Here is a 26674-nt window from a genome sequence, read left to right on the forward strand (position 1 = left end):
GAGGTCTAAGCCTGCTTAACACACCCATAGCCACACAACATGGTAGATCCTGCTGACCAATCCTGACTAGGATAACGGGATGGGGGAGAGAGCTGGAGATTCTAGTTCCAGTCTCGGTGGCGCAACATTCTGTGATTCTCGGAAAATTACTTAATCTCTCCTTGTGATAAATTGTGCTATATAAATCTGCTGCAAGACGAAAAAGCAAAAGAGGCAAAACTTTATTTATGAAAAAAGAATTCCACTAACGCAGATGTTAACAGTATTTCGGCTGTGGGGAATTGATAAGAGAAGCAGAGAAGGACAAGCATTGGTAAATGCAGGAAAATATGCTACAGCCAATGGAAGTGGAGAAAAAGTAAGTGGCACACACAAGAACAGATGAGAAGCTATGAAAGAGAGAAGGTGGGATGTAAGTCCCTTTTACGTTTATATTAAAAAATAATAGATTTCTTAAGCACAGCCCAAGCGCCGTGCAGGCAAAACCTAAAAAGAAAACGGGACACCAGAAATAATGCCATTATAAGCATCTGCACTTTCAAGGAAAAACAAAAAACATCTCAAGAAATTGAACAAGAAAGCAAAAATCCTGCCTACACCATCCCACAGATTTTACTCCGTCTTCAAAATTTACGAGGGCTCTGGAGGCCACCCCAGATATCAGGGCAAGATGATGGAGACAGTAGGCACAAATGCGACGAAAGTACAAAATCAATAATTAACAAAAAAAGGTACCAGAAAATGCTGTAAATACCACCAACGCAGCCACTTTAAATTATACTCGCATGCAGTGCGAGGCCTTTAATGCCACTGTGCAAGTGCTGGAGAGATATCCGATATGTGTCCCAGAATTGACAAAAACAGAGAAATCAGTAAGGAACTCCAACATTTCAAGCAACGAAAAAGGGGGATTTCAGAATTTAGTAGGCAAGCCTTAATATTTCACGCGAGGACAAATCTCCTGCTAAAATAGACCCAAAAGTTCCTACCCAGCAACAGATAGAGCAAGCTCACCCTCGTCCCTTGTGTGCCAATCCCCAGATAAAATGGAATGCAAATATTGTCAAAACTGCAACAAAAGCAATTGGTGGCTTAACCAAAGCAGTTCCAGTAACAGACTCATTGCATACTAACACAAAGGTATTACAGTCAAGATGCACACTTACGCCCCATCTCAATTCAATGCATGATGATGGAGACCATCTTAAATAGGGGAAATCAGTTATTGCTTCTCTCAGCACTCCCAAGCCTGGAGTCAGTTTCCACAGCCAATATGGAATCAGTGGCATTTAGACTAGGTCAAATCAAGAAGTGAACCAACAAACGAGGAAGTCCTCAGGAATAGAGAAACTAAAATAAAAATATTGTCACGTAAAGCAACCCTAGAGACTTGGCACATCCAAATATTTGACCCTCCGTCCATTAGTTATCCAAAAGTGTTCTCTCCATTGGGCCACAGAAAATCAGCTAAATATTCAGCAACTGACCATCTGTCTGAGATAACAGCAGTCCTTATAAATGCAAGAGGAGTGGATCTTATAGGCAACCATTTCCAGGGGATTTCAACATCTAGAAGCTTTGCCAATGAAATTCTGCAAACCCACGCAGAAGCGGGAACAAACAAGTACAAAGCGGACTTCCAATTGGAAAGTCATCAGCATCCCTAAAATAAAGTCTCCAGTGTAGCACTGTCTGTTGAAATTCAAATTAAATGTGGGGCTGACAGTGTGCTTTTGGAATATTAGGGGCCTTAATAATGGGCTCACAAGACCAGAAGCAAACTGATAGCTAATGGCAAGATTATAGCACAATATTTGCTCCACCTCCACTATCAGCAAAAGGAGGACTCTCCTCTGTTGGGGTGGCAACGCACCTAACTAAATTCCTGGGGGCAGATATTACACCATTCTATACAGTTTACATGGCTTTGTATTCATTCAACTGAATTTTAATCTCCCTGCAACAAATCTCAATTTAACAATGATCATTGGTAATGTATATGTCAACCCACTAGTGGCAAAGAAGAAATTGCAACTTCAAAGTATGGTTTCAATCAGTGGATGCGCCATCCAGAAGCTATGTGGGTATTGCCAGATGACTTAAACTCAAACCTGCTAGACTGGACAAGCATACCAATCTAGCAGAAAGTAGATGATGCAGAATGGGGAATTCTTCCAATAAAAAAGAACACTGGTGAATTTGATAAGGCTGTTGCTCTAGCAGCTACTCACCTGAATGACCTAGGCCTTTGTTGCATCAATTAAAGAATCCTGTCTGATCAACTGACATCACACACTCTAATTTCCCCAAATCAGAAGCCAACCTTGGATTATATCTGGGTCTCGGGGCAACATTTCTCCCGAGTTAAAACCTTTACAGTGCTGTATACAGGGATGAGTGATCACGCACTTTTAAAGTTTCAGTTAGTATATGGAGGTCACTGTAAAGAGCCATTAAGTCTGTTAGGTTCCCAGGAGGAATTAACACCAGTCTACAAAATTTGATGAAGATCACAGCATTATGAGGATCAGAATGAGAAACTCAAATGCTGTCTTGAGAGGATGTTGAAAGAGTTTAATGGCACAGCTAGCAACTGGCACATAGTGATCGGGACAATCCAGGCAAATTTGCAATTCTCCAAGTACACCCAGACATAAAAAAGTCTTCCATCAATAGCACTGAAGGAGGTGAAGAAATTAGACTGCTGAAAGTTAAACTTTTCTGCAAGACAATTGCCTGTGATTGCTCAAAAAACAAGCTAGAATCACCCTGACCCAAATTAGGGAACAGTACAGGAGAAAGCTCTGGATGTCAAACATCAATGGCAGGGGAATCAATGAATAACATTGTTTGGTATTCAAACCCGTGCATTTTTGCTCCTTGTGTGCCTATTAATGAGATCAAATAATGCACCAGTGTAATGCAACATTAAGGTAGTACAGTAGTAACGTGATCCAGATATATAGCTACCTTATATGCGCCTGACAACTCAGCTGTTCCAGAGGAATACACACGCCAAGATGCAGAGTGCAGCCAAGTTCCTGAGCATGTGGCTTTAAATCTAACTTATGACTCAGTACTGATTGGAATCGAGATGATGTGCACCTCAGGTGTGCCAGGCCCAAATGGGTTGCAAGACAATATATTAAGTGGCCTGTTATAAATTGGCGGATTTGATGTTTCCATTATTCAACAACTACCTGTAATTTAATATTATTCCAGATAGTTAGTTGGAGAGGTTCTCTCCTGATACCCATCAACAAGAAGGGGCCCAGAGATCGGCTGGAAAACCACAGGCTCGTTGCCCTGTGGGACATCAATGGTAAATCATTCGGAAAAATTCTCTTTAAAGAACTTGAGCAATGGGCAACGGCAAACAACATAATTCCATGCACAAAGACGAGCTTCCGTAGATGATATGGGACCGAAAATAACCTGATAACTGTGGCAGCTCTATCGGAAGCAGCAATGAAACAAGGACTGGCATAGCCAATAGGTCTCGCTATTGGGACATTATAAGTATTTAGTTATGAAGCACAATATCCTTACTGCAACAACATTAACTGTTGCATGGCTAAACACTTATAAGGTCCCAAAGGCGAAACCTATTGGCTATGCCAATGCTTGTTTTCTGAATGCCTTTCGATATGCTCTGAAGCAGAGGAGACTTTGATGCCTTACACCTGGTAGCACTGTTGAGATGCTCTGTTATTCTTTTCTATATAGATCAGTGTCAAGTTCCTCAATTCCCACGGCAGGCCGACTTGGCATCCAGGTGATCTGCTGACGGATTCTTGGTTATGTGACTGACTATATTTAGTTATTACATTTTTTTTTTTTAAAACAACTTAGTGTATATGCCTCCTCAACAGACCTTTTTCATGGTCATGCTTATAAAACATGCAAACTTTAAAAAAATAGGTTCAGCTTTTTTTCAAAAATGCCGGGGAGTGTATGTGACTGCATGAAACGTGCATGAAAGGTGAGAGTCTGCCCAACAAGCGGCAACATGTTTGACTTTGATATTTTATCCTACTCCCGTTAATGGCTGTATTTGTAAAATGGGAAAGTGAAAAAGTATAACCAATAAAAACAGATTTCAAAGAAATAAAATCTGTCTGGCTTGCGTTTTCATTATAAGCCTGACCTACTGGCTTTGCCTAAGGCACCACGCGGACTGAATTTGTATTTCTCCATCAGAAGCCACAGGAAGCAGAACGCTACTGGTCCGGGTGCAGTTGTGAGGGATTTCAAATAATTCTTTTTCGCCCCTCTCTATAAAGTGAACCACGTGTTTCACATTGAAAATACACATCCAAAAAAGAACTGCATATTGCACCCAATGCAGACATTATATAAATAATAGAAAGCACAAGGAGAATGCACCTTATTTAACCAGCGAATTCGTAATTTCATACGCACCGCTACGCAGTTCGTTGTAAAAGAAATGCGCAGTCTATTCTCAGGTACATTTTTGAACAGTAGCTTCACTCTGTGGTGTCAAGTCTCTTCGTATTTACAGTTGGGAGCTGCACATTAAAAGAACTACCTTTCCGCCTTTTCAGAGTCTCTGTGAAATGTGTTCCTCATTAGGGGGGAGCTCGAGACACATGAAAGGCAATCCTCCCACTCTGGCTCGCACCACTGATAAGCCTGGCTGGAATGCGCACTTCTAAGGGGGGAGTTGTTGCAGTGGGGCGCTGTCGGGCCGGCCGACTCTGTAATGTACTCGAGGATGAATTAATGAACGTGTAGATAAATACAGACTGACCGGGCTTTAAAGAGGGGAACGCGGTGCGCAGGCTGGACACAGGGCGTGGAGGGGCAGCCTGTGCCTTTGGATGGTCTCTGGGAGGAGATCTTGGAGGACCCGTGCACTCACTGCACACTGCAGCCACTGCTTGCCCTCGCTATTCACTATTAGGACACAAAGCTGAACATCATCACGACGACCAAAATGAGCTGTGGCTACTAGCGCAGCGAGACGCACATGCATTTCTTGGCGTTATGTAGTAGCACAGGCATTGCTTGGCGCTATGTAATAATAGCATGAGCGTCTCCTGGTGCTATGTAGTAGCTTGCTTGTCTTTTGGCGCTATGTACAAGGACAGATGAGACTAATGACACAACCCGGCAAAGCGCCTCTTCAGACATGCATCGTATTCTGTCTGATCAAAGGGGCAATAATGGGAGTGCATGTTAGGCAAACAAGCGCGGCCACATGGCCGCGAAAGGAATGCGAGGTATGCAGCTGGCATCCGGCCATGCTGCTGCTCGCACACAAGAGAAGAAAGCCAGATGGCGCCAAGGGAGCCCACGAACGATGAATGAGGAACAGATAGGAAAGGCATATGGCGGCTGCGCGCGTAACTGTGCGTGTAACCGAAAGCTCTAGGCCACACGGGTCGAATTTCTAAAGCCCACTTACTCAATGCGCTGGCTGAGGCGAGACTTAACAAGCATTAGAAATGCAATCGGGCTCGGATTTATTTGAGTTTGAGCTAATGGCATTGTAAATGCCAATGTCTTTTTGCCATGTGTTATGGAGTGTGTGCATGTGGTGTGTAGTGGAAGTATGTTGGTTGAATTGTAATTTTACCAATGGTGGCATGCTGTGCTTTATATGAATATGTTTAAAAGTAAAGTGTACCATACTGCAATTGCTTGGTGGAAAAGTGCACTGCCGGCTGGAGGTGTGTGTGCCTGGTGGAAGGGTGCACTGACGGCTGGTGGGTGTGTGCTTGGTAAAAGCGTGCACAGATGGATGATGGTTGTTGGTGTTTGTGCATGGTGAAAGCATTCATTGACGGCTGGGGGTGTGTTGTTGTGTGTGTTGTTTTCTGTGTGCTGGTGAGTGTGTGGTGGTGAGTCTGTGGGGGTGAGCCTGGGGAGTGAGTGTGGTGGTGAGTGTGTTGTGTTGAGTGGTGACAAGTGTGTGGTGTTGAGAGACTGAGGTGTGTGGTTTGTGTGTGCGTTATGTGTGTGTGGTGTATGTGTGTGTGGTGTTTTCTGCACACTCACACACTGCCCCTACACATTCACACACTGCTCACCCGCACACTCCCAATGTCACCCTGCATAGTCACACACTGTTTACCCTGCACACTCATTCTGCACACTCACACAATGTGCACCCTGCACCCTTACACACTGTCTCTGCAGTCACTCTGCACTCACTGTCACTCTGCACTCACTGTCACTCTGCACTCACTGTCACTCTGCACTCACTGTCACTCTGCACTCACTGTCACTCTGCTGTCACTGTCACTCTGCACTCACTGTCACTCTGCACTCACTGTCACTCTGCTGTCACTGTCACTCTGCACTCACTGTCACTCTGCTGTCACTCTGCACTCACTGTCACTCTGCACTCACTGTCACTCTGCTGTCACTCTGCACTCACTGTCACTCTGCAGTCACTGTCACTCTGCTGTCACTGTCACTCTGCACTCACTGTCACTCTGCAGTCACTGTCACTCTGCACTCACTGTCACTCTGCAGTCACTGTCACTCTGCACTCACTGTCACTCTGCTGTCACTGTCACTCTGCACTCACTGTCACTCTGCTGTCACTCTGCACTCACTGTCACTCTGCACTCACTGTCACTCTGCTGTCACTCTGCACTCACTGTCACTCTGCTGTCACTCTGCACTCACTGTCACTCTGCACTCACTGTCACTCTGCACTCGCTGTCACTCTGCACTCGCTGTCACTCTGCACTCGCCGCCACTCTGCGCCACCACTCTGCGCCGCCACTCTGCGCCGCCACTCTGCGCCACCACTCTGCGCCGCCACTCTGCGCCGCCACTCTGCACCGCCACTCTGCACCGCCACTCTGCACCGCCGCTCTGCACCGCCGCACTGCCACTCTGCACCGCCACTCTGCACCGCCGCACTGCCACTCTGCACCGCCACTCTGCGCCGCCGCACTGCCACTCTGCACTGCCACTCTGCACCGCCACTCTGCACTCTGCACCGCCACTCTGCACCGCCACTCTGCACTCTGCACCACCACTCTGCACCGCCACTCTGCACCGCCACTCTGCTGCACTGCACCGCCACTCTGCACCGCCACTCTGCTGCACTGCACCGCCACTCTGCACCGCCACTCTGCTGCACTGCACCGCCACTCTGCACCGCCACTCTGCACCACCGCACTGCCACTCTGCACCCCACTGATCAAATCTCGCCAAGTCACAACTGCTGCAGGTCTATCACAGATCAAATCTCACTGCCGCCGCACTGCCACTCTGCACCGCCACTCTGTGCCGCCGCACTGCCACTCTGCACTGCCACTCTGCACCGCCACTCTGCACTCTGCACCGCCACTCTGCACCGCCACTCTGCACTCTGCACCGCCACTCTGCACCGCCACTCTGCACCGCCACTCTGCACCGCCACTCTGCTGCACTGCACCGCCACTCTGCACCGCCACTCTGCTGCACTGCACCGCCACTCTGCACCGCCACTCTGCTGCACTGCACCGCCACTCTGCACCGCCACTCTGCACCGCCACTCTGCACCGCCACTCTGCACCACCGCACTGCCACTCTGCACCGCCACTCTGCACCACCGCACTGCCACTCTGCACCGCCACTCTGCACCGCCACTCTGCACCGCCACTCTGCACCGCCACTCTGCACCACTGCACCGACACTCTGCACCGCCACTCTGCACTGCCACTCTGCACTGCCACTCTGCACTGCCACTCTGCACCGCCACTCTGCACCGCCACTCTGCACCGCCACTCTGCACCGCCACTCTGCACTGCCACTCTGCACCGCCGCACTGCCACGCCGCACTGCCACTGCACTGCCACTCTGCACCGCCACTCAGCACTCTGCACCGCCACTCTGCACCGCCACTCTGCACCGCCACTCTGCACCGCCACTCTGCTGCACTGCACCGCCACTCTGCACCGCCACTCTGCTGCACTGCACCGCCACTCTGCACCGCCACTCTGCTGCACTGCACCGCCACTCTGCACCGCCACTCTGCACCGCCACTCTGCACCGCCACTCTGCACTCTGCACCGCCACTCTCCACCACCGCACTGCCACTCTGCACTGCCACTCTGCACCACCGCACTGCCACTCTGCACCGCCACTCTGCACCGCCACTCTGCACCGCCACTCTACTGTGACATAGGGGAATGCAGAGAAACATTAGGGACACAGCGATACTACACACTGGGGCAGGCTTGCACTACAACAATACAAACGACATTGGCCCTTGTGGCATAAAACCAAGCCACGTTCTTATGGGAAGGGGGAATGCCACTGTACCTAGGAAGAAAAAACAACCCTTGCATTGATCTTGCCTTGCCAGAAGCCAGACTAATGTCTCGCCAACCACAGACAAGTGTTCACTTATGGAAACCATGCACACACCAGTTCTTGAAATTAAAATATGTAGTTTATGGTGAATAAGGCCAAGGACAATTATGTACCAGTGTCGAACACTGCAAACCTCCGGCGCAAATTAAGCACTGCCAAAGGCTGCACTTCTTTCAAACAAAGCGATGCAGTGCTGTTTACTACATGAAAAGAAACTCAGTCTAGAGTCACTGAGGGTAGTCTCGGCTGTAGACTGACCACGGCACAAATGTGGGGGCCCCAACTACGAGCAATTAATGATGTCCACAGGTGACGGCTTGCACATCTAGACACAGGTAAACTAGTGATTAGAGTTATCTCTATATACATAGGGAGGGGTAAGACTGGATATACTCTAAAAGTTCCCTTCTATATAGGGCTTGTTTCAACGCTGTCCCTGCAGGGCCTCGACACTCTTCTGAAGCTGGGAGGCAAAGGTTCCCTCGATGGACTCTGGGCACTGATCTCCCGGTAAGCCTCCGATTACTTGTCCTCTATGTGCTGTCCGGCCTTCAAATGCGGCTCTGATTAGCCGCCGGCAGCCTGCTGTGTCGAGGCATAGGGAGGCGCTGGGGCTCCGCTTGTCACCAGGCCGGATGTTGTCTCCGTGCTCATTACACCTCTCTGCTGCAGCTTGACTCTTCATGCGCGGCGGGGGAGGGTGCCAACGCTTTTATGGTCCCACGCGCACCCAGGGGGGCCGCTGCTTTATCCGCTCGCAGTGCCGGGGCAGTAACAGGCATCACTGGAGGGTCCCCCGTGCTCTTGTGAGCCTCTTACATCTTCGCGGGTGCCGGTGGATTTACTGCAAAATAGATTTTTATTTTGGGTGATCGGGTGCCGGTAGTTAATATTGTCGGTGGGGTGAGGGGGCTTTACGATACTGCGGGTGGGCTCCGCTTTGATTGTTTGGGCGCCCGGCAGCTCGCCTCATGCTGCGGGCGCTCTCCTCTTCAGTTAATCCCCCCCCCGCCGCTGCTCTTCGCACACGCTGCGGGGACATTGTATGCAGGCCGCGGGTGGGCTCCGCGGGTCCTGCTTTAGCGGACACCAGCTCACCCTAATCCCTGCCAGCTGCATTGGCTTCCTTTTATTTCGAGAAAGCAGCCCTCTAGAAGTCTTCTTCCTAATCCCGCGACCAGAAATTCAATATCTTTTTTTTTATTTCGGAAAAAAAAGAAAATTTAAGTTTCATGCCCTAGGCAGCCCAGCTGAGAGTCCTCGGTGTGTTTTTTTCATGTTAGGTAAACACAACCTTGAATGGAGGGAGGGCGTTTAGCAGACAATTAACTCCCCCTGAGCCCAGCACACAATCGTGTTGTCCTGAAGTTTCCCCAGCAGACACCAGATAGCCGCTAAATGGCTGCCCGGTAGACGTCGTCGCTGATTGCATTTTTGCAGACCTTGCCTCCGTGTTTATGGTCTTGTATTTATCAGCTGGGACATTACCTAACCTAAACAAGCACAACGAGAAGAGGGGGGCGGGGGGCGGGCGGAAATGACACAACGTCAGACTCTTGTTCTTGAACTAATGAAGCCCTTTCCCGGCCTGGCATGGAGCAGCTGCGCGCTGAGCGCTGCTGAATGGTGAACGCGCCCGGCCATCTGGATTCACTTACGGAGGCACCCTGACAGCTCCTAATTATAATTAATGTACTTCTTTGCGCGAGCACGAACGAAAAATGCCCAAGATGGCGGAACAAAACTACATTTACCCTATCACTTCAAGCCTATTATAACGACAACACAACGAAGACGAATCACTGGCCAGATGAGATACCAGACTAAGGAATGTGTGGAATTTGTCTCGCCAAAGCCCTAGGAGATACTTTTTTTCTCTTCTTTAACATTAGGATCTCGAAACTCCTCCCACTTACGTGGGCGGAGGCCTCGCCCTAAAAAGGGGCTCTTCTTCTGTTTACGGCATGCACAGATTTTTCCATCGCTATTGATTGTGTGAATAGAGGCTTATTATGGACCAGAATTCAAAATTGGGATTGCCGGCTGCATTGCTAAATTCCTTCAGTCTCTATTCACGAATGTGGATGCGCATAAGATTAATGTCCAACTGGGTTACGACTGAAAACATTGAAACATCAAGGGGAGTTACGCAAGGCTGAATCCTGGCGCCTCCACTTTTTAACCTGTACCTGGCCGACATTAATGACCACCAAGCAAGATCAAGAGTATTTCCACCAAGATGGGCAGAAATCAAAATGCTGATGACTCCATCATTCTCTGACCATACCCAGATTGGCCTACAACGCTCTCCGACTGCTCCAGAGGCTTACAGTAAAGCAAATAACATCCAAATCTACAGCTCTAAAAGTAACATTTTGATAATAAGCTGGAAAAGCCACAACAAAGGGACTTGGTACTTGTAAAAAATTAAGCTTGAGAGAGTAAGATCAATTAAATAGTTGGGCATGTGTTTTAATGACTGAGGTAGCTTTGCTGAAACGTGCCCACTCTGTATTAATATCTACGTTCTGCAAGTTACTACAAGAAATTAGTAGCTCCAATTTGTCAGCGACCTGAAAGGCTATCAGTAGCAAGCTAATGCCAACCCTGATGTGTGGTGCATTTACGTTTAGACACCATCTTGAGATTTGGCTGGACCAGGCACAAAACAAATGCCCTCCCAAATTCATATCTGGGCTCTTGTTTGCAATAGGAAATTAATTTACTGATACAAAGCCTGATACTAAAAGCGCGCTTCTTGGCATGTCGTTTGAAAGTGAAGGGTGCAGTTAGTGGCTCATTGAAATATGCAATTTGGTAAATCATTGCCAATGAAAAGCTAAAATGTCTAAATATCTAAGAGTTTCAACTGAAATCTTGAAGGCAGAGGAGTGCTGGGAAAGTTCCTTATCCCCTAAAATGATTGGCCGAATTTTGGCTAAACAGGCAAAGCTAATTTCGAGAGAGCTTGACGCTGAAGCTGTTATCAATCTGACCTTCATAAGTACTGCCCCAATTCAATACAACCTGGGTAGAATCATAAAGTTCCTGGACTATCCCCTGAAACTTCACCTGAAAATGGAGTTACGGTTAAGGAGTGGCCTAATTCCTCGAAACGAGTGCCTTGTTGTCCGTATAACTGCAACGACAGATCGGGTTTGTAGGTTTTGCATTGCTCCATCGTAGTCCCTAATGCACATATTCTGCATTTGTGATCCACTATTGGTTTATAAGCGCTTTTGGCTGCATCTGGTCTTCCTGCAGCCCCATATAAGATCATGCATGGAAGCAGTTACTGCTGGTCTATCCCCGCAATCTCCAGCTTGCAGCCAGATTCATGGAATGTATGCAATGTGCACCATAGTCGCTGGAGGGTGCCTCTGATTAATATAGGTTCATCTCTTCGCAATGAGACTCCGTCCTGACCAACCAATTATATTTTAGAATTGCGCCACACTGTTGTGTTACACTATCATATTGGTCATTTGCCCATCACGTTGTACATGGGACTCATGTTCACATAATTACATATAGGCCCAAGAGACCTGGGTTTTATACCAAGGCCCAATGCCATGCATGTCCTACCAGGATAGTGCCCCTCACACAGGCTCTGCAACAAGTACTGGTAGGTTGGCACTAGGCTTGAGATGTGCAGTCATCTCACATCACATCTCAAGCCTAGCGCCAACCTGCCAGTGCTTTTATATCTTTGACGATTCCGTTGGTGCGCTCTCTATTCTTTCCATCTCTTCATCATCTCTCTGTCCATGCAATCCTCTTCCCCTTTTCGATACACCCCTCAGATTCGTCACTTCTTACTCTGTTTTTCTTCTATGCCTCACTGTTTTCTTTTTGCACTCCCTGCATAAGGCTGTCCTTCATTCCTGCTACCGCTGTTGCTCTCGCTCTCTCCTTTATCAAACATTCTCATTCTCATGAGCTCTGTGAATGATGAGTCCTGGCCCTTGAGATATATTTTTGGTTAGGAGTTAGGCTAAGTAGTTCTTTGTATGATGGTTATTTAAGAGCAACCTTTTTTTATATCAAGTCATTTTTATTGAATTTTCAAAAAATGAACAAAGTAAAAAACATAATGATATAAACAATAAGAAAACACAATGATAATGATATAAATAATAAGAAATGCAAAGTAAAAATAAATAAAAATAAACAAACAACAGATTACTCAATTGCCTTACCATAGGAGTCGCAGTGAAGCTGTAGTGACGTACAGGTGGTCAAACAATCACAGTTACAGCCGATTAATGGTGTAAAATAAGAAAAACTTTTAACGTGTTCTCTAACTTTCTCGATAGAAAACTTTTGAAATACCAAACTACCTGTCGTTCTTCAAAGGAGCTACATTTTTAAAAGAAAATCTGACGAATCCCTTAACTAAGCAGTAGCTTAACTGATCCGAACTTCACAACTGGGAGCAGAGCTGCTTACCTGTGAATAAATGTATAGAACTGTCTTTAGACGTCAGTGTTTCTGACAGGCCAGATCAAAGTTAACAAAGGAAAAGACCATGGTCAATTTGTAAATGGAGGCCTGTCCCAGGAGCCAACAAACATACAACTGTCTGAGGGGCCCGGGCCCCAAGGTCTCATGAAAGTGGCACCCATGACTGATATTTACATCAAATGATGGGTAAAGTCACTGGGTATTTACATCATAAACTTGGTGAAGTCTGTATCTGGTACCTAGGGTCAGCACTCTACATCTGTCTTAAGTGCCTGAGTAAACCAAACGGAGACGCCCAGGAGAGCTTTTCATGTTCGAATAACATATCCAACTTTTATGATTAAATAAATCCAGGAGAGGAGTACCAATGTTTCATTCTCATGCAGATTTATATTTCAGTCGCATTATACAGTTGACTTGGAAAAATATTGCGCAGGTCAGTTCTGCACAAAGATGAATTCTAATTTAAGGGAGTGGATCATTTCACTTTTGCTCAAATGGATTGAAAGTTATTAAAATGCTCGACGTCCGGTTCAGTCCACCCCAAACACTTTAGGAAAGTTAGGTGGTCAACTTGAGCCGCTGTAATTAGGAATGTAAAGAGAGGACAGTGGTGCCTACATAATGTAAACATCCCCGTTTCCTGGCTAGCGGAAGGATTTTTATTTGCAGGTAGAAACAAAAACCTTAATTACTTAAATTGAATTAAAATCGAGCAGAAAGAGATTCCTCTTATTCTTCTTTCTGCATTGACACAAATTAATGTTCACATCACAGTGTTCATGACACTGCAGGTATTTCAACAGACCACTTAGAAAAAATCACAATCTCGTTGCATATTTTTTCAGTTATAAGTAAATAATGTTAAACAATCGCATCTGGTACTTTAGGTAACTTCATCTGTTATGATGCGGACATGCCTCGCATACAGGAATTTACTTCCCTTAGACCAGAGGTCTTCAAACTTTTTTACTCTGAGCCCCCCCTAAGTAAAATGTTTTGAGGTCGGGCCCCCCTCCAAAACTTTATAGCAAGAATTGGGGGAGCGGGAGGGACATGGCTGCGTGCAGGGAGCGGGTTTATGAGATGATTTCAGGAATACTTTTTCTATAGCCTATGAACCACACCAAATATGAGACTTAAAAAACAGCAAATGCATCAAACAAAAACAGCTATCCCAAACAAACTGCTCCCCATAATTGGGGTGTTGTGAGCCCCTCACACTCTTTTTCCCCAATGCAACTGTACCTGCTGCACTAATGATAACTGCAGTCCTGAGTAGCAGGCTATCTCCCCTGCCCCTTTTACTTCTTCCCCACCATGAAGGATCATCACCTCTGTCCTAATGCTTGAAAGGACAATAAGCTATAATGCCTCTTTTTTTAAAAGTAGACAGTCATAATTGTGATGCAGTGGGTCCCCCAAATTCCTGGTCCCCAGTCCTACTGCATCTGCTCCTTTATGATAACCAGCAGTGGTGGCCACTTACACACTTGGCAGCAGTACCAGCTTCACTAATGAATGTCCCTTTTAAAAGAGCAAAAATACTTATATTGTCCCCTTCTTTGGGGTATGTCTCTGAAGAACCGGTCTGTGGTCATTTGTAAACATAAAAATGAGTCCGCATACAGGGTGAGCGGGTGAATGGTGTGAGTGCATGGTGATTAGTGCGAGTGCATTATGATCGCTGTGAGTGCTGGGTGAGTGTGAAAGTGAAGGGTGAGAATGAGGAGTGAGTTGTCTGAATGCAGGGTGCATTCCCAGACACTTGAATTTAATCAGCATGTTATTGACGGGCATAGGGTTACAGATATAAGTAAAACTATTGCTATTCTGGAATTAATCAGGGAATCGAGGGTAAAGGAAATAATGTGCTGATCCTGCATCAAACTTCCCGTCTTATGATTAGGGTTGCCAGCTCATTATTTCGATGTTGCAGACGGTACAAAAATAAACAGTTACCTAAAGCCCTATTTCCAGAACTTATCTGTGTGCATTTCGAAAAGCAAATACAAAGCGCTTTTAAATGTGTTCTAGGGCTGCCTGAATGATTCATGACTGAAAATAAAAGGAACAGACAGAAAGTTACATTACATCAACCTCCTTTTTTTCTAGCTCTATCTTGACAAATAGTAAGGCAAGACAGGATCTAAACGTAAATTAAATTTTGTGACATATCAAGCAAACATGACTTTTTTTTCATTTGATAACATGATGTCGAGAGCAGAAGGTTCCAACAATTGTGTGTGGCCTCAAGTGGTTCAATATTTTTATTTAAGACCCTATTTAGTGTCAAAGCAAGGTCTTTGCAGGCTCTTTAAACACACACATGGCTGGCATTTTTTCTATTGGCAAATCTTTTTTGTATTCCGTTTCATGAAATGCATTTTCACACTACAGCAGTAAATAAAAAAAATATAAATGTAAGGAATAGGCAGAGTTGGTGCCCAGGGGGTACTGGAAAAAGAAAAGAAAAAACTAACGCTCGGTAACCAGTTTCCAAAGTTATGTAAATGGTCTTTAAAGACCTGTGAAAAACTCGGTGCTGGAGTCTTAATAAGACTCCAGACACTGCCCAGCCAAGCCCCCAGCACACCCACTGACCTCTGGCCCCACACTCTGAGGGCTTCAGAGTAATTGAAGACAGCCTGGAAACGCCGCAAATAAACATTGCTGCATTTCCAGGCGTCTTCATTTACATGTGCTTGGAGAGGCCTTTGCGCCCCCCTGGGAACCCATCCACGCCCCCCCAGGGGGGCGCGCCCCACAGTTTGAAGAACTGTGCCTTAGACAGTACTTCTGGCTCTATTTTGGCCCTGGGCCTGGTTCATCCGGAACAAATGCGTACAGTGTGTGAGAGTTTGATCAAATAAAATAAGATGTTATCGCATGGCTTAATGCCATGTGCATGCAAAGCTTGAATGCAATTCGACCTTTTGTAGGTGAGGGTTGGGTCTAATTGTACCGACAATATCCACTGCGAAATAGTAAAGGTGTTGTGAGTGGGCTGAGATGAAGAGAGCGGACTGAGGTAAAGTGAGTTTGCTGGCTCCCTCTCTCCTCTGACCTGCATAGAGTGGGGGTCAATAACTCTCTATGACCTTGGCTCTCCAAATGAAATTGAAGACAGCCAAGCAAACCAGGACGCCAGTGAAAATAATATTGGCCATACAGACATGCCGGGCAGATATGTGTGCCAAAAAGGCGTGCAAGCCCAGCTCCTCAGTGCATGCAGAGTTCTGACATCTTTTAATTCATGTGAAAATGGAGTTTGTTATCTAAACTTTGTTTGCTTCTCTTTCAGGACGCATTGTTTTTATGTCCAGCACCAATGCCTTCATGACTGCAAAAAATGGCATCTACTCCATGACCAAAGCAGGCCTTGAGAAGTTTTGTGATGCCTTAAGGCTGGACATGAGAAGGTTTGGGGTACAAGTAAGTCGCAGTACAGTTTTTTGTTCCGGTGATGAGTGGTTCACGAGCCTACTTTCATATTAAAATTATTTGAATTGTGCGTCTTTGTATATAGTGTTGTTGTCAGAAATTGTGTAGTAATTATGAACAATTGAAATTCCCTCTTTTTAAATATGATGATGTACCATGTCACTTTGTTGGAAACTCCTAAATAAAGCTTGTACAGTAGTAAATTCATTGGAGGAAACTCATTATGTGTTCTTGGTGCTTTCCTATATCAGCTTTATTATCTTTTCCCTGCCAAATGTATGCATATATATTATTAAACTAAGGGTACAACATCCAAGTCGTGTCTTGGTCCCACTTGTAAATACAGTCCATAGATCATCCCGGAAATCGAGAGGTACTGTGTAAGTCGCCAAAACATTCTGAAGCCAAAGTATAAATTCTCTGACCTTGATACACTGCCAGGTTTCCCTAGTTTGTGTCTGTAGTAACAGCCATCACTTTTTTAGGTCGAACCTGGGCAGCGCATGCGTTGCTCTGCGAGCCGTGTTGTATTGGAGTATGTACTTGAAGCCCCGCCCACTCTCTGCCCATATTTGTCATTGGCTTGTGTCATTGTCCTTCATAAATGCTGGCTCCTGATTCCTTATTATGCTTGTTAGTCCCTCCTTAGTACTGCCTTGTCTTCATATGTATCCTCCCATGAGGACTGACTCTTTTACTTTGGTTGTTACACGGTCCGTCTTCTTTAGTCTGTAAGCACCATTTTTTTAAATGAACTTATTTTACAGCAGGAGGGTCTCTCATGCACAGTTGTGATCACAGGCTTATTTAACTCGTTGATTCTAAAACTGTTGGCTCTGTTAGTCAATGTGCACATCACGCGCAGCTAAACAAAGTCAGCCATATAACGAGCAATGTTCTATGTTGCAATTCAATTTTTTAATCATTCATTACTGTGCTTCAAGCAAGCCTCTGTTTGGATTGGCAGCACCTTTGTTGCACTAAATTACTTTGGCAGCAAGAGAAACTTAAAATGCACAGTAGGAATATGCTTCAGTTTAAATTGACACTTTGTTTCGCTCTCTAAGAATGGGTGTTCTTTATTTCTTTCTCACCCTTTAGCTCCGTGTAACTGAACTTTTGTTTTACCTTAAATGATTGTGAAAAACTTCGGGGCCGATCTGGCAATTTAAGCCTGTTGACCGCTACAGGTTGCACACTTGGGTTGCATGGCAGTGTCAACTTTTGCTCCCTTTGCAGACAAGAGTTCAAATGTAAGAAATTAATTATATGGATCAGTGTATACCAAGCGAAAGTGTCTTTCAGAAGGTTATGCATGAGTTCTTGTAGTTTTCTTCAGCATCTCATCCCTCAGCATAATGACTGTTTGGTGGTTGTTGGTACTGACAAACTTTGAACATTACGATGTGTTTTTGAGGTATTTCCCAAGACAGTGCATGCGCTTTCGTCTGCGAGGTCTCTGGTAAACTAAAGAAGCATCTCACATGTATGCAAGTTTGAGCTATTGGCATTGCAAATGGCAATGCCTTTTATTTTTGTTTTGGTTTTTAAAACATAAACAAAAGGCATTGTCATTTTCAATGGCAATAGCTTAAACTCGAGCAAATGCAAAACGTATTGCCTTACAAATGCAGGCCGTGCCAAAAGAGATATACAAAGCTAGAGAGGGTAGTGATGGGTTATGGACCACACCTCTATTTGGCAAGTGCTAATATATATGTAAAGAGATTATCGAATAAATGTTTATAGTGTGGTGCTACATGGTACTTATGCATTATACTACTCAAAATGCTCATAACACGTTGTTTAAACGTCTCTGTGCTTAAATGAGAAAAACATGTACTAAAGCACTCATTCAACAGTCTACGTATGGTGTTTCCACCCTGTATATATGGCGATCATAATCAAAAAAAGTCAGGAGCCAAATGTTTCAATGCAGCTTGTATTGAATCCGAAAACCAGCTGACAAGTAGTTCATCACACAAGTTACTTCTTCAAGGCTAATAGTTCTATCAAGTAGTCCTGAGCCTATACGGCAATGAGTGTAATTCGAGACACATGATAAAATAAAAAAACTCACTGTAAGGTTGTATATCCGAGTATCATAAACATGTCCAAATGTTCTAAAGGTTGTATCCTTAGTATCAGGAATCAAGTTCCAGATGGTGAAAACGACCCCTGAGAGCGTTATCAATAGTGAGTAATGTCCAGTATAGCTTTCCGTTCTCTCAACTGCGAATCTTTTGTAGCCCAAAACGGAAATCCTGAATAGTCTATCGATCAACGAGAACAGTATCCTTGGGAAAGTAGAATCTCGTCCTCCCATCATCAATTTGTATCAACTTAAAATGCTGAGGAGTGCCATGATAAGCCCCTTCTGTACCGCATCCCTGCAAAAGTCTCGGGAAACCTGAAATCTTGGAAAATATTTTCTTAGACTTCCAGTATCCCTGAAATTTTGAGAAGACCTTTAGGAGATTTGGACATGTTTAAGATACTCGGATATACAACCTTACGGTGATTTTTATTTTATCATACTGCTCGAATTACACTTGTTGCCCTATAGGATCAGGATTTCTTGACTGAAATATTAGCCTTGAAAAAGACACTTGTGTGACGAAACACGTGTCAGCTGTTCACTGGATTCAATACAAGATGCATTGAAATATATAACTTTTTTTGATTATGATCGCCATATTTATAAGGTGGAAACATCATATGCAGACTGTTGAATGAGTGCTTTGGTACATGGCATTCTCAGGGCTCAAATAAATGGTCTAACAGATCAGTGTGTGAATAGTTTTTCTGGCTGTTTGAGGGCAAGTTAGATGGTCTGTTGGGACACTTTTTACTATTGATTTCCCTGTTGTTACCACATACATTGCCTGCAGCAAGCACAAACACCTAGTCGCAAGTCCTTTGGCCGCTTTCTGTTGACAGGCCCTTGAGCACAGCACGCACTGGTCACAGAATAAAAGGTTTGGGTACTGGTGAATTAAGTCTACTTTGGTTTTTGTGTTGTTCTTCTAGTTGCATCAAGGCTCCAGAGTAGTGCGGTCCAGAAAGAGGGGGTGTCTCCCCTTACAGCTGCCCCAGCTACCTTCCAGCCAGTAGATTCTGGCAGTCAGGGCATGCTGCTTGCTCTTTTTTCAAAGGAGCTTCCTTTCTGATGCTTTCTCTCAATTCAATAGATCTCACATTAGTGACAGTTTAAGCTACTGCTGTTGCAAATAAAAATGTTTGTTAGATTTATTTTTTGTCAAAAATGATCCCAGCGCTAGCATAAGGAATACAAGAAATTCCATGAAGCAATACCAAGGTATCCATGTGGAGATTTAAAGAGACCTCTGTTATCCACTTAAGTTACTGCACCCTTTATGCAATTATGAAAAGAAAGATTGCTGCAGAGCATACATTTCCTTTTGGTTTTTTAAAAGTAAGATATGTTAGTTTGCATTTTCAAAATGCACCATTGTTCTTTATTTAGCTTTGTTTGTGAAATAAAGCTAAATAAACAACAATGGTGCATTCTTTTTAACGCAAGCAAACAAAAAAGATGGGGGGAGAAATCTAGCATAGGTTTACCTTCTACAGTAAGGAGAAAGATCTGCCCACTTACATCCATAAATCACACTCTTATATAGGGCTCTGAACAAAAGAATTCATAAATCCACTACCTGTAGCACACTGTTCACAGGCTCTTAGCCAACCAGAAATAAGCAAAACTTAAACATTTAGAACTCAATACATTTGACAACATTCGCATAATTCTACTACATCGAGCTTCTCACGAGCAACATCTGCACATGGAAAAGGAATGTTACATAATATGTCATTCTCCCTGGGACAGCAAGGTTTAACCTTGAATGTGTATATTTTATTCAGAACAGTCTATGAATGTGTTTATCCTTCTCTGTAGGACACATTTCATTGTTATTCTACTGAACGTAGGTCCATTCAAGTGGTACAATGAAATGTCACAGCAAAGATGGAGTCTAAGGCCTGCTTTGCTTCAAGTTAGCTTGAGTATGAACTTGGATTACTGCAAGGCAAAACTGAAATTCAGCAAAACCACTATATTAACCCACCGGTGCTTACTCCCTAGAATCATCACAAGCATGCCCCCTAAAGACTTCACAGGACAGTTGTCATCCCCTTTAGACTTTTCAATCTCGTTTCCTCTAGCACTTCCATCTCAAGTGCACAGGTCACTTTGAAATTCCACAAATTTTATGTCAATCCTTTTTCTTTTTCTTACATTTGTTGATGACAGATTCTGTTTCCATAATTTTATCAAACTCTTCGATGAACTTATTCTACAGCCTCTGAAGTAAAGGCAAACACACGCTGCTCCAATTAGTATGATCAGTATAGAGGTCTAAAGCATTTTAAGGATTTTTCCACCTATGCTTCTAAACCCTAACCTATCGTTGAAAATCCTCTCCGATTGGAACTATCAAAAGAAGCTATTGCCTACCAAGAGCCAGTTTCTTCTTGCACTTTTAGTTTTTGTGTGATGTTAATAATGTTAATATCTAATTTTTCAATCTGGTTATCTATTCCATGGATGTAGGCACAGCATTCAGTTGTGTGTATCACCTTGCAAGCTTCCCTTTCCTTTGAGTGAAGCATATCTAAAGTAAGTCTGTTTTGAATGATCACAGCCCTCATTGCAAGAAGCTCCTTGTTAGTCACGGTTAGTGCGCCAACCTTATTTGTGGCTAATCTATCTACTAAGGTTCACAGCTTTCTAATCTTTACATTGTTTAAAGCTACTCCTACTGAAGGTATTAATGCACCAAATATATCACCCCAAATTTGTGAAAAGCTATGTCTGCTTCTACTCAGGAAAGTGTTATTACTTTTCCACACACCAAATATATTTCCCTTATACTCACTTCAAGTCCTGTCCATACATTGTGCTTCACTAAATATTTCTGATCATATTCGTTCCAGCCCACCGTTTATACTGTCTGGTTTCCTTCTTGTCCTCAAGCAATACATAGTTTCCCTCTCTTTGACAAATGCAGATTTACCTTTGGATGTAAATACTTCTTTCCGCCTTTCTCTTTTCATTCCTCTGGTTGTTCCTTAACTCCCTCTACTGACACTTCCTTTTCTGTACTATATAGTAGTGGTAGTAGTAGTAGATATTTTCCTTTCTTATCCTTTTGGAGAGCTCATCTACAAAAACTCTCTCAGCATCGTTAATTTTCATGAAAGCTTTTGTTTATCTGGGTTAGTAACGTTAGAACATGCAAGAGGCGGGAAAGATTTTGGCATATGTTTTGGTTTACCTCATCGCTTAAGAAAGTTCGAAAATCAAGAAATGTGATTTGTCATCCGTATGTACATTCCAAGGATTGGTAACATGTACAGTCTCCTGAGGCAACTTTTAATCAGAATAATACAGCTTAATCGAGTCTTGATGATTAAACAGATTTTAGAATGCACTGCAAGAAAATGCATAGGACAAAGGAAAATGATAATTTGAGGAGTGCTCAGCTGCAGACATAGGAAGATGAGAACAAACAAAACAGTTTTCTGCATGCATCAACGTCACGTTTTCAGATAGCATCTGAAAATAAACATTATAGCAAAGGATACTTTCAGAAATCGAACCCTGTGAAATACTTCCTACTAGCTTTTCTTGGTTAATCACGGTTGTATTATTCACTCTAATATGATTACGTGTGGCATCTCTCAAGTGCACAGCTGACCGACAATGATGACAGAGACGCAGTAGGAGAATGCTGTGAATCCGAGAGGGAAACTGTCTTTCAAAAATCTAAAGTGGCTGTTATCTCAAAAGGAAGAGTGCATCATGAAGACAAATGGCCAAGGACTGAAAACAAGAGTAGAAGAATACTGAAGAGGTCAAGGAGACCTGCAACTACTTAAGAGGATAGGCAGTCAAAGGACTAAGAAGACAAAGAAGAAGGAGAACTTATTGACAGTGACATGGATCAACCGGAAACCAAGAGGTCAAATAGACTGGGAATAACGAACTGAGAGCAGTTTAGTCCCGACTGGAAATATTTCTTAAGGAGCAAGGCTGACTCGAGTGATTTCCATACTGATGTTAACAAGCTTCCATGAACTCAGAGACAGAAGTTGAGAAGAAAAAAGACACAATAAATTTGCATAACATTGCTGAGGAAAGATTTGAAACAATATACCTTGAGCCAATGGTTAGGTATCCCATGAACATAGGTAACAATCATTGTAGATTTCAAGATAGGGTAGACACAGAAGGGTAGGAAGACGAGAATTACCAAGAAGTAAACCGAACCAAAAGACAGAAATTCTTCTGCCTTGATCTGTAACGAGATTAACATGGTACAGATGTACTGCAGAGTTGTCCTCGTAGTTTTGGCTATTCCCATAGTCGTTTTTAGGTCTCGCCTGGAATTAGCATCCGAAGGATGCGTCCAGGCTGGAGACTTATAGCTGCCGGTCTCGGGGGAATGAGGGACAAAAGGGTGCCACGCGCTTCTCTGGAGCTGGATTTGACTGCGTGCACGCGCACCCACACTCACGCATGCGCACATCACAGCCACACGCATACACAGCCACACGCATACACAGGCACACACACACCCCCCCGTCGCTGCCGCACCTACACACACACTAGCGCACCTACACGCACACACAGAGACCCCCCCACACACACACCAGCGCACCTACACACACGCACGCACACATACAAAGACCCGCCGCCGCCATCGCACACATACACATACACACACACACACACAGACACACAAGCGCACCCCCTCCCCCCTAGAACTAAGCCCCACTTACCGCCATTCGGGACTTCTGTAGCCGGGGCTCTCCCTCGGGCATGGGAGCCCCGCTCTCAGGCACTCCGTGGGCGCGTGCGCGGGACTTCCGAAGACGGAAGTCCCGCCCAAAGGAAGTGGCTGAAACGCGCATGCGCAGTGACCAGACCATAGCAAAATCATTTTCACTGTCACCATCATGCCCCATCGTCAGGATACCGCCCACAGATTGGGTTCGAAGGACAACCAGAACTTGCTGTCTGCCTGGTTCCGTAGGCTGCCCGTTTTTTTCTACAGTGCGCAAAGCCAACAATTTGTCCTCAACACCTCTCACGTCTGCATCAGATCATCAATGTGCAATCAGTGCCTTTGGGCCTATCGCGCATTTACACCCAGGAGAAATCAGGGGGAGCGGCATAGACGTGTCAAAGGCTGCTTTCAGCAGAACATGGCGGCAGAAGCTGCCGTCAACAGAGGAGATAAGTCACCTCTGCGGGGATCACAGCTGCTTCGACAGAGCTGTGACCAGGACACACTCCAGGCCTGAGGCCGGCCAGGAATCCCGGGCGGCGGAGGTGCGCGCGGATCTGTGAAAAGGGCACATTCGAAGGACTCTGCGGGTGTGCAGGGCACGGCAGCCTCCGGCGCGCGCTGACGTGGAGGGATTTTAAACAAACGGGTGATAGCTAACTGCGGATTATTGTAATAGCAGCGAGTGAGTGTGTGTCGGTGATGAAGCAGGAAAACACAGGGATGCAAGAGCGTGAGCTTTTCAAAGAAGTGAGGTTCCGGTGACAGTTTGTGAGTGAGTAAAGAGCTTGTTGCTGAGATCTGCCTTTAGGGTCAACTGTCAAGTGCCAAGGTGCAATAAAAGACGGGCTCTACTTTCATCGTTTTGTAGTCTAGAAATTCAGTGCGAGTGGGTTGGGTATACATTGTGTACAATTCTATAAAACAGTGGCCATTTTATGGAAACGATAACTATTATTAATATTATATTATTGTTGTTTTGTTGCTGGTGTTGACAATAATACATATAACCCTGGTAATATTCTCAATGCCAACAATACAACTACTACTGCTACTACTACTATTGCTACTGCTATTATTAATAATAATAGGGTCATATTTGGTACTGGGCATCTTCCAGCACTCTTTTATTCCCCATGTGTAGATGATTCCCTGGGTGCTTGTAAATGCTCCATGCTGCAACGCACCGCTCCTCTACTTAGCCTCTCTGAAAGCTTGCTGAGACACGGCAAGGTGGGTAAAATCGCTTTATAAAAAAACAAATACAACAACATTGATAGCAAGTCTTTATAAAGTTTTTTTAAAGTCTTGCATAAAACATGCATTCCAGCTCCAACACGTGTGCCCTACACCTTGTAATAGCATTGCACGCATATATTTGTTAGAGTTGTTGTCAGCAAAATACATATCAAACTTCCGAGGTTCCCAGCCAGGTACTAGTCTAATGATTGATAAAAGCGGAAACAGAGCCTCCAGCAAACTAAAGCACTCACGGTATCGTCACAATTGTGTCGCCAGAGCAATAGGATTATCTAAGGCATTACTGAAGACACCTATTGTGTGACCTTGTCCTCCGTGACGTCACACTGCGATTGGAAAGTCATTGGTACTTTACACTGCTTGTACTCTATGGGGAAATGTTTTCGCCTTATAAATGCCCCACGTTTATTTTCTAATTGCACACAAATGATTTTGTCAGAACTCGCTTAAATAAAAAATAAAAAATTACGAGTAGCCAGTCTAAGGCATAAATGCAGCCCCTGCAGCGCAAGGGGCCTCCACGCTTAGGGGGTCTCCTTCCAGCACAGGGCCCATGAATACTTGTGATATTACGGGGGTGTCAGGGGCTGCCTTCTCCTCACATTCTGCAGGTAACCCCATCATTTTACATTGCGCCACTGAACCTGTCATTAACTGAATCCGAGATGACAGGCAATCGGATCTGATAGCTGTATCAACTTTCATGTTCCCCTGAACTGCTGATAGCTGTATCAACTTTCATGTTCCCCTGAACTGCAAACGGAATTTAAGTTGAAACGATAGTTTAAAAAATATTTTAAAAAATGGCATTATCATTTACAATGCCAATAGCTCAAACTCTCGCAAATGCGAGACCTATTGCATTGCAAATGCTTGTTGTAGTTGGCTTGATGATGGATTTCTGACTGTTAGTGTGAAAAGTTTTGGGTGTTCCAGGCTGAATGGAGGTGGGTAGGTGTGCACTTGTATCTTCTTTATCTGCCAGCTGTGCACTTGTACCTGCTTGGTTTGTCTCAGCTTTCCAAGACTATTCCGTCTCGACCATGGTTACCCCTCTCCAGTGGCCCAAATGATCACGGACCGCTCAGAGGTTGACCTGTACGTCTGCCCACCTAATTTAGATGGACAGACATAGACGTCAGTTTTTACTGCCTAAGACCACCAGGAAAACCCTGGCTGTAATCCCCCCTTGACATGTGAGTTAATTCCCATGCCGAGAGGGCATTGTTTACTTTCTTTTCAAAAACAAAATGCCGCTTTGGGGTTTTGTTTTTGAAAAAAAAAAAATTTGAACTTTGCCTTACTGTTCCATCATGTTTTAACCTCCTTGATAGTGGTCGCTGTCGATGGTTGAAATGTCCGCCAGCCTGACAGACATTTAAAAATGCGGTCGTCTGAACTTCCACCAGGGTGACCGATTAATTTATTCTGTCACTGTGGCGGAGGACAGCCCGACCACCAAATTTTACATTGGTCCCTAAATTCAGTGAAGGCAAAATCAATTAGTCCATAAATCAGAGTGCAAAGTGTATTTGAAGACAGACTTTCTGTTGGTGAATTTACTTTTACATAGTTACCTGAGGGGTCCGGTGCATCAGCATGAAGGACTAAATTCTTCAGATAGCCCAGGCCATTGCACTTATCTTCCTGATTCATGCCGCAGATAACTTTTCAACAGTTAGCCAGGAGAATGATTATAATTGTAGGGTTAATATGGCTTTGATTTTTCAGATTAGAGGTCTATCTGACAACCTGATTCTAAACACATTGGAGCATACCACTTTCTTATTGATCGGAACACTCAATTGAGACTGATTTAGTTTGGTAGACTCTATGCTCCATGCAGAGATGTAGCAGTGATGTTTGCAGCATGGAACGCTGAAGGCTGCCTCCTTGAACAAGTATGTAGACTTAAAGAAAGATCCGGAGAATATCTAATGCCCAAATGTCTTACCTTTTTGGGAAGTGGCCGGTCAGGACCCCAGGGAGGGGGTGAACAAGTTTGTAGTACCTGGACATCTGTGATACCCAGCGCAAAGACTTTTCTTGTGTGCTGTTTAGTATGCAAAAACACTCTTGCAGCTGATGACTAGTGTGGTCCAGGTATTTTGTTCTCTGTTCTTGGTATCCTCACCCGTTCTCTCATATTAGAACAAAATGTTCCACTCATGAGTTGCTTTTTTGTTTGTTGTGAATTTGAACAGCTAACGTTGTCAAAACAGTCAATGGTTTAGAAGTGATGGCTGGATAACAGCAAGTTAGTCTGTTGAGTACTTTTCACTTCAAAAGCGTCACTTTGTTCTAGGACCCAAAACTGCTTCTCTGCGCTAAAAGACTTAGGGCCTCATTACATGTTG

At 44.5% G+C, this 26674-nt stretch overlaps 1 protein-coding gene across 1 annotated transcript in view; it reads left to right on the forward strand.

The window, feature by feature from the left end:
• LOC144763693 (D-beta-hydroxybutyrate dehydrogenase, mitochondrial-like) overlaps positions 1–26674 on the forward strand; it is a 177358-nt gene that overhangs the window by 89339 nt on the left and 61345 nt on the right. The window contains exon 3 of the mRNA XM_078649529.1: positions 16106–16236. Coding sequence (XP_078505655.1) covers positions 16106–16236 — 131 coding nt within the window. The remainder of the gene's footprint in view (positions 1–16105; positions 16237–26674) is intronic.

Source organism: Lissotriton helveticus, chromosome 6, assembly GCF_964261635.1.
Source record: "Lissotriton helveticus chromosome 6, aLisHel1.1, whole genome shotgun sequence".
Lineage (NCBI taxonomy): Eukaryota > Metazoa > Chordata > Amphibia > Caudata > Salamandridae > Lissotriton > Lissotriton helveticus.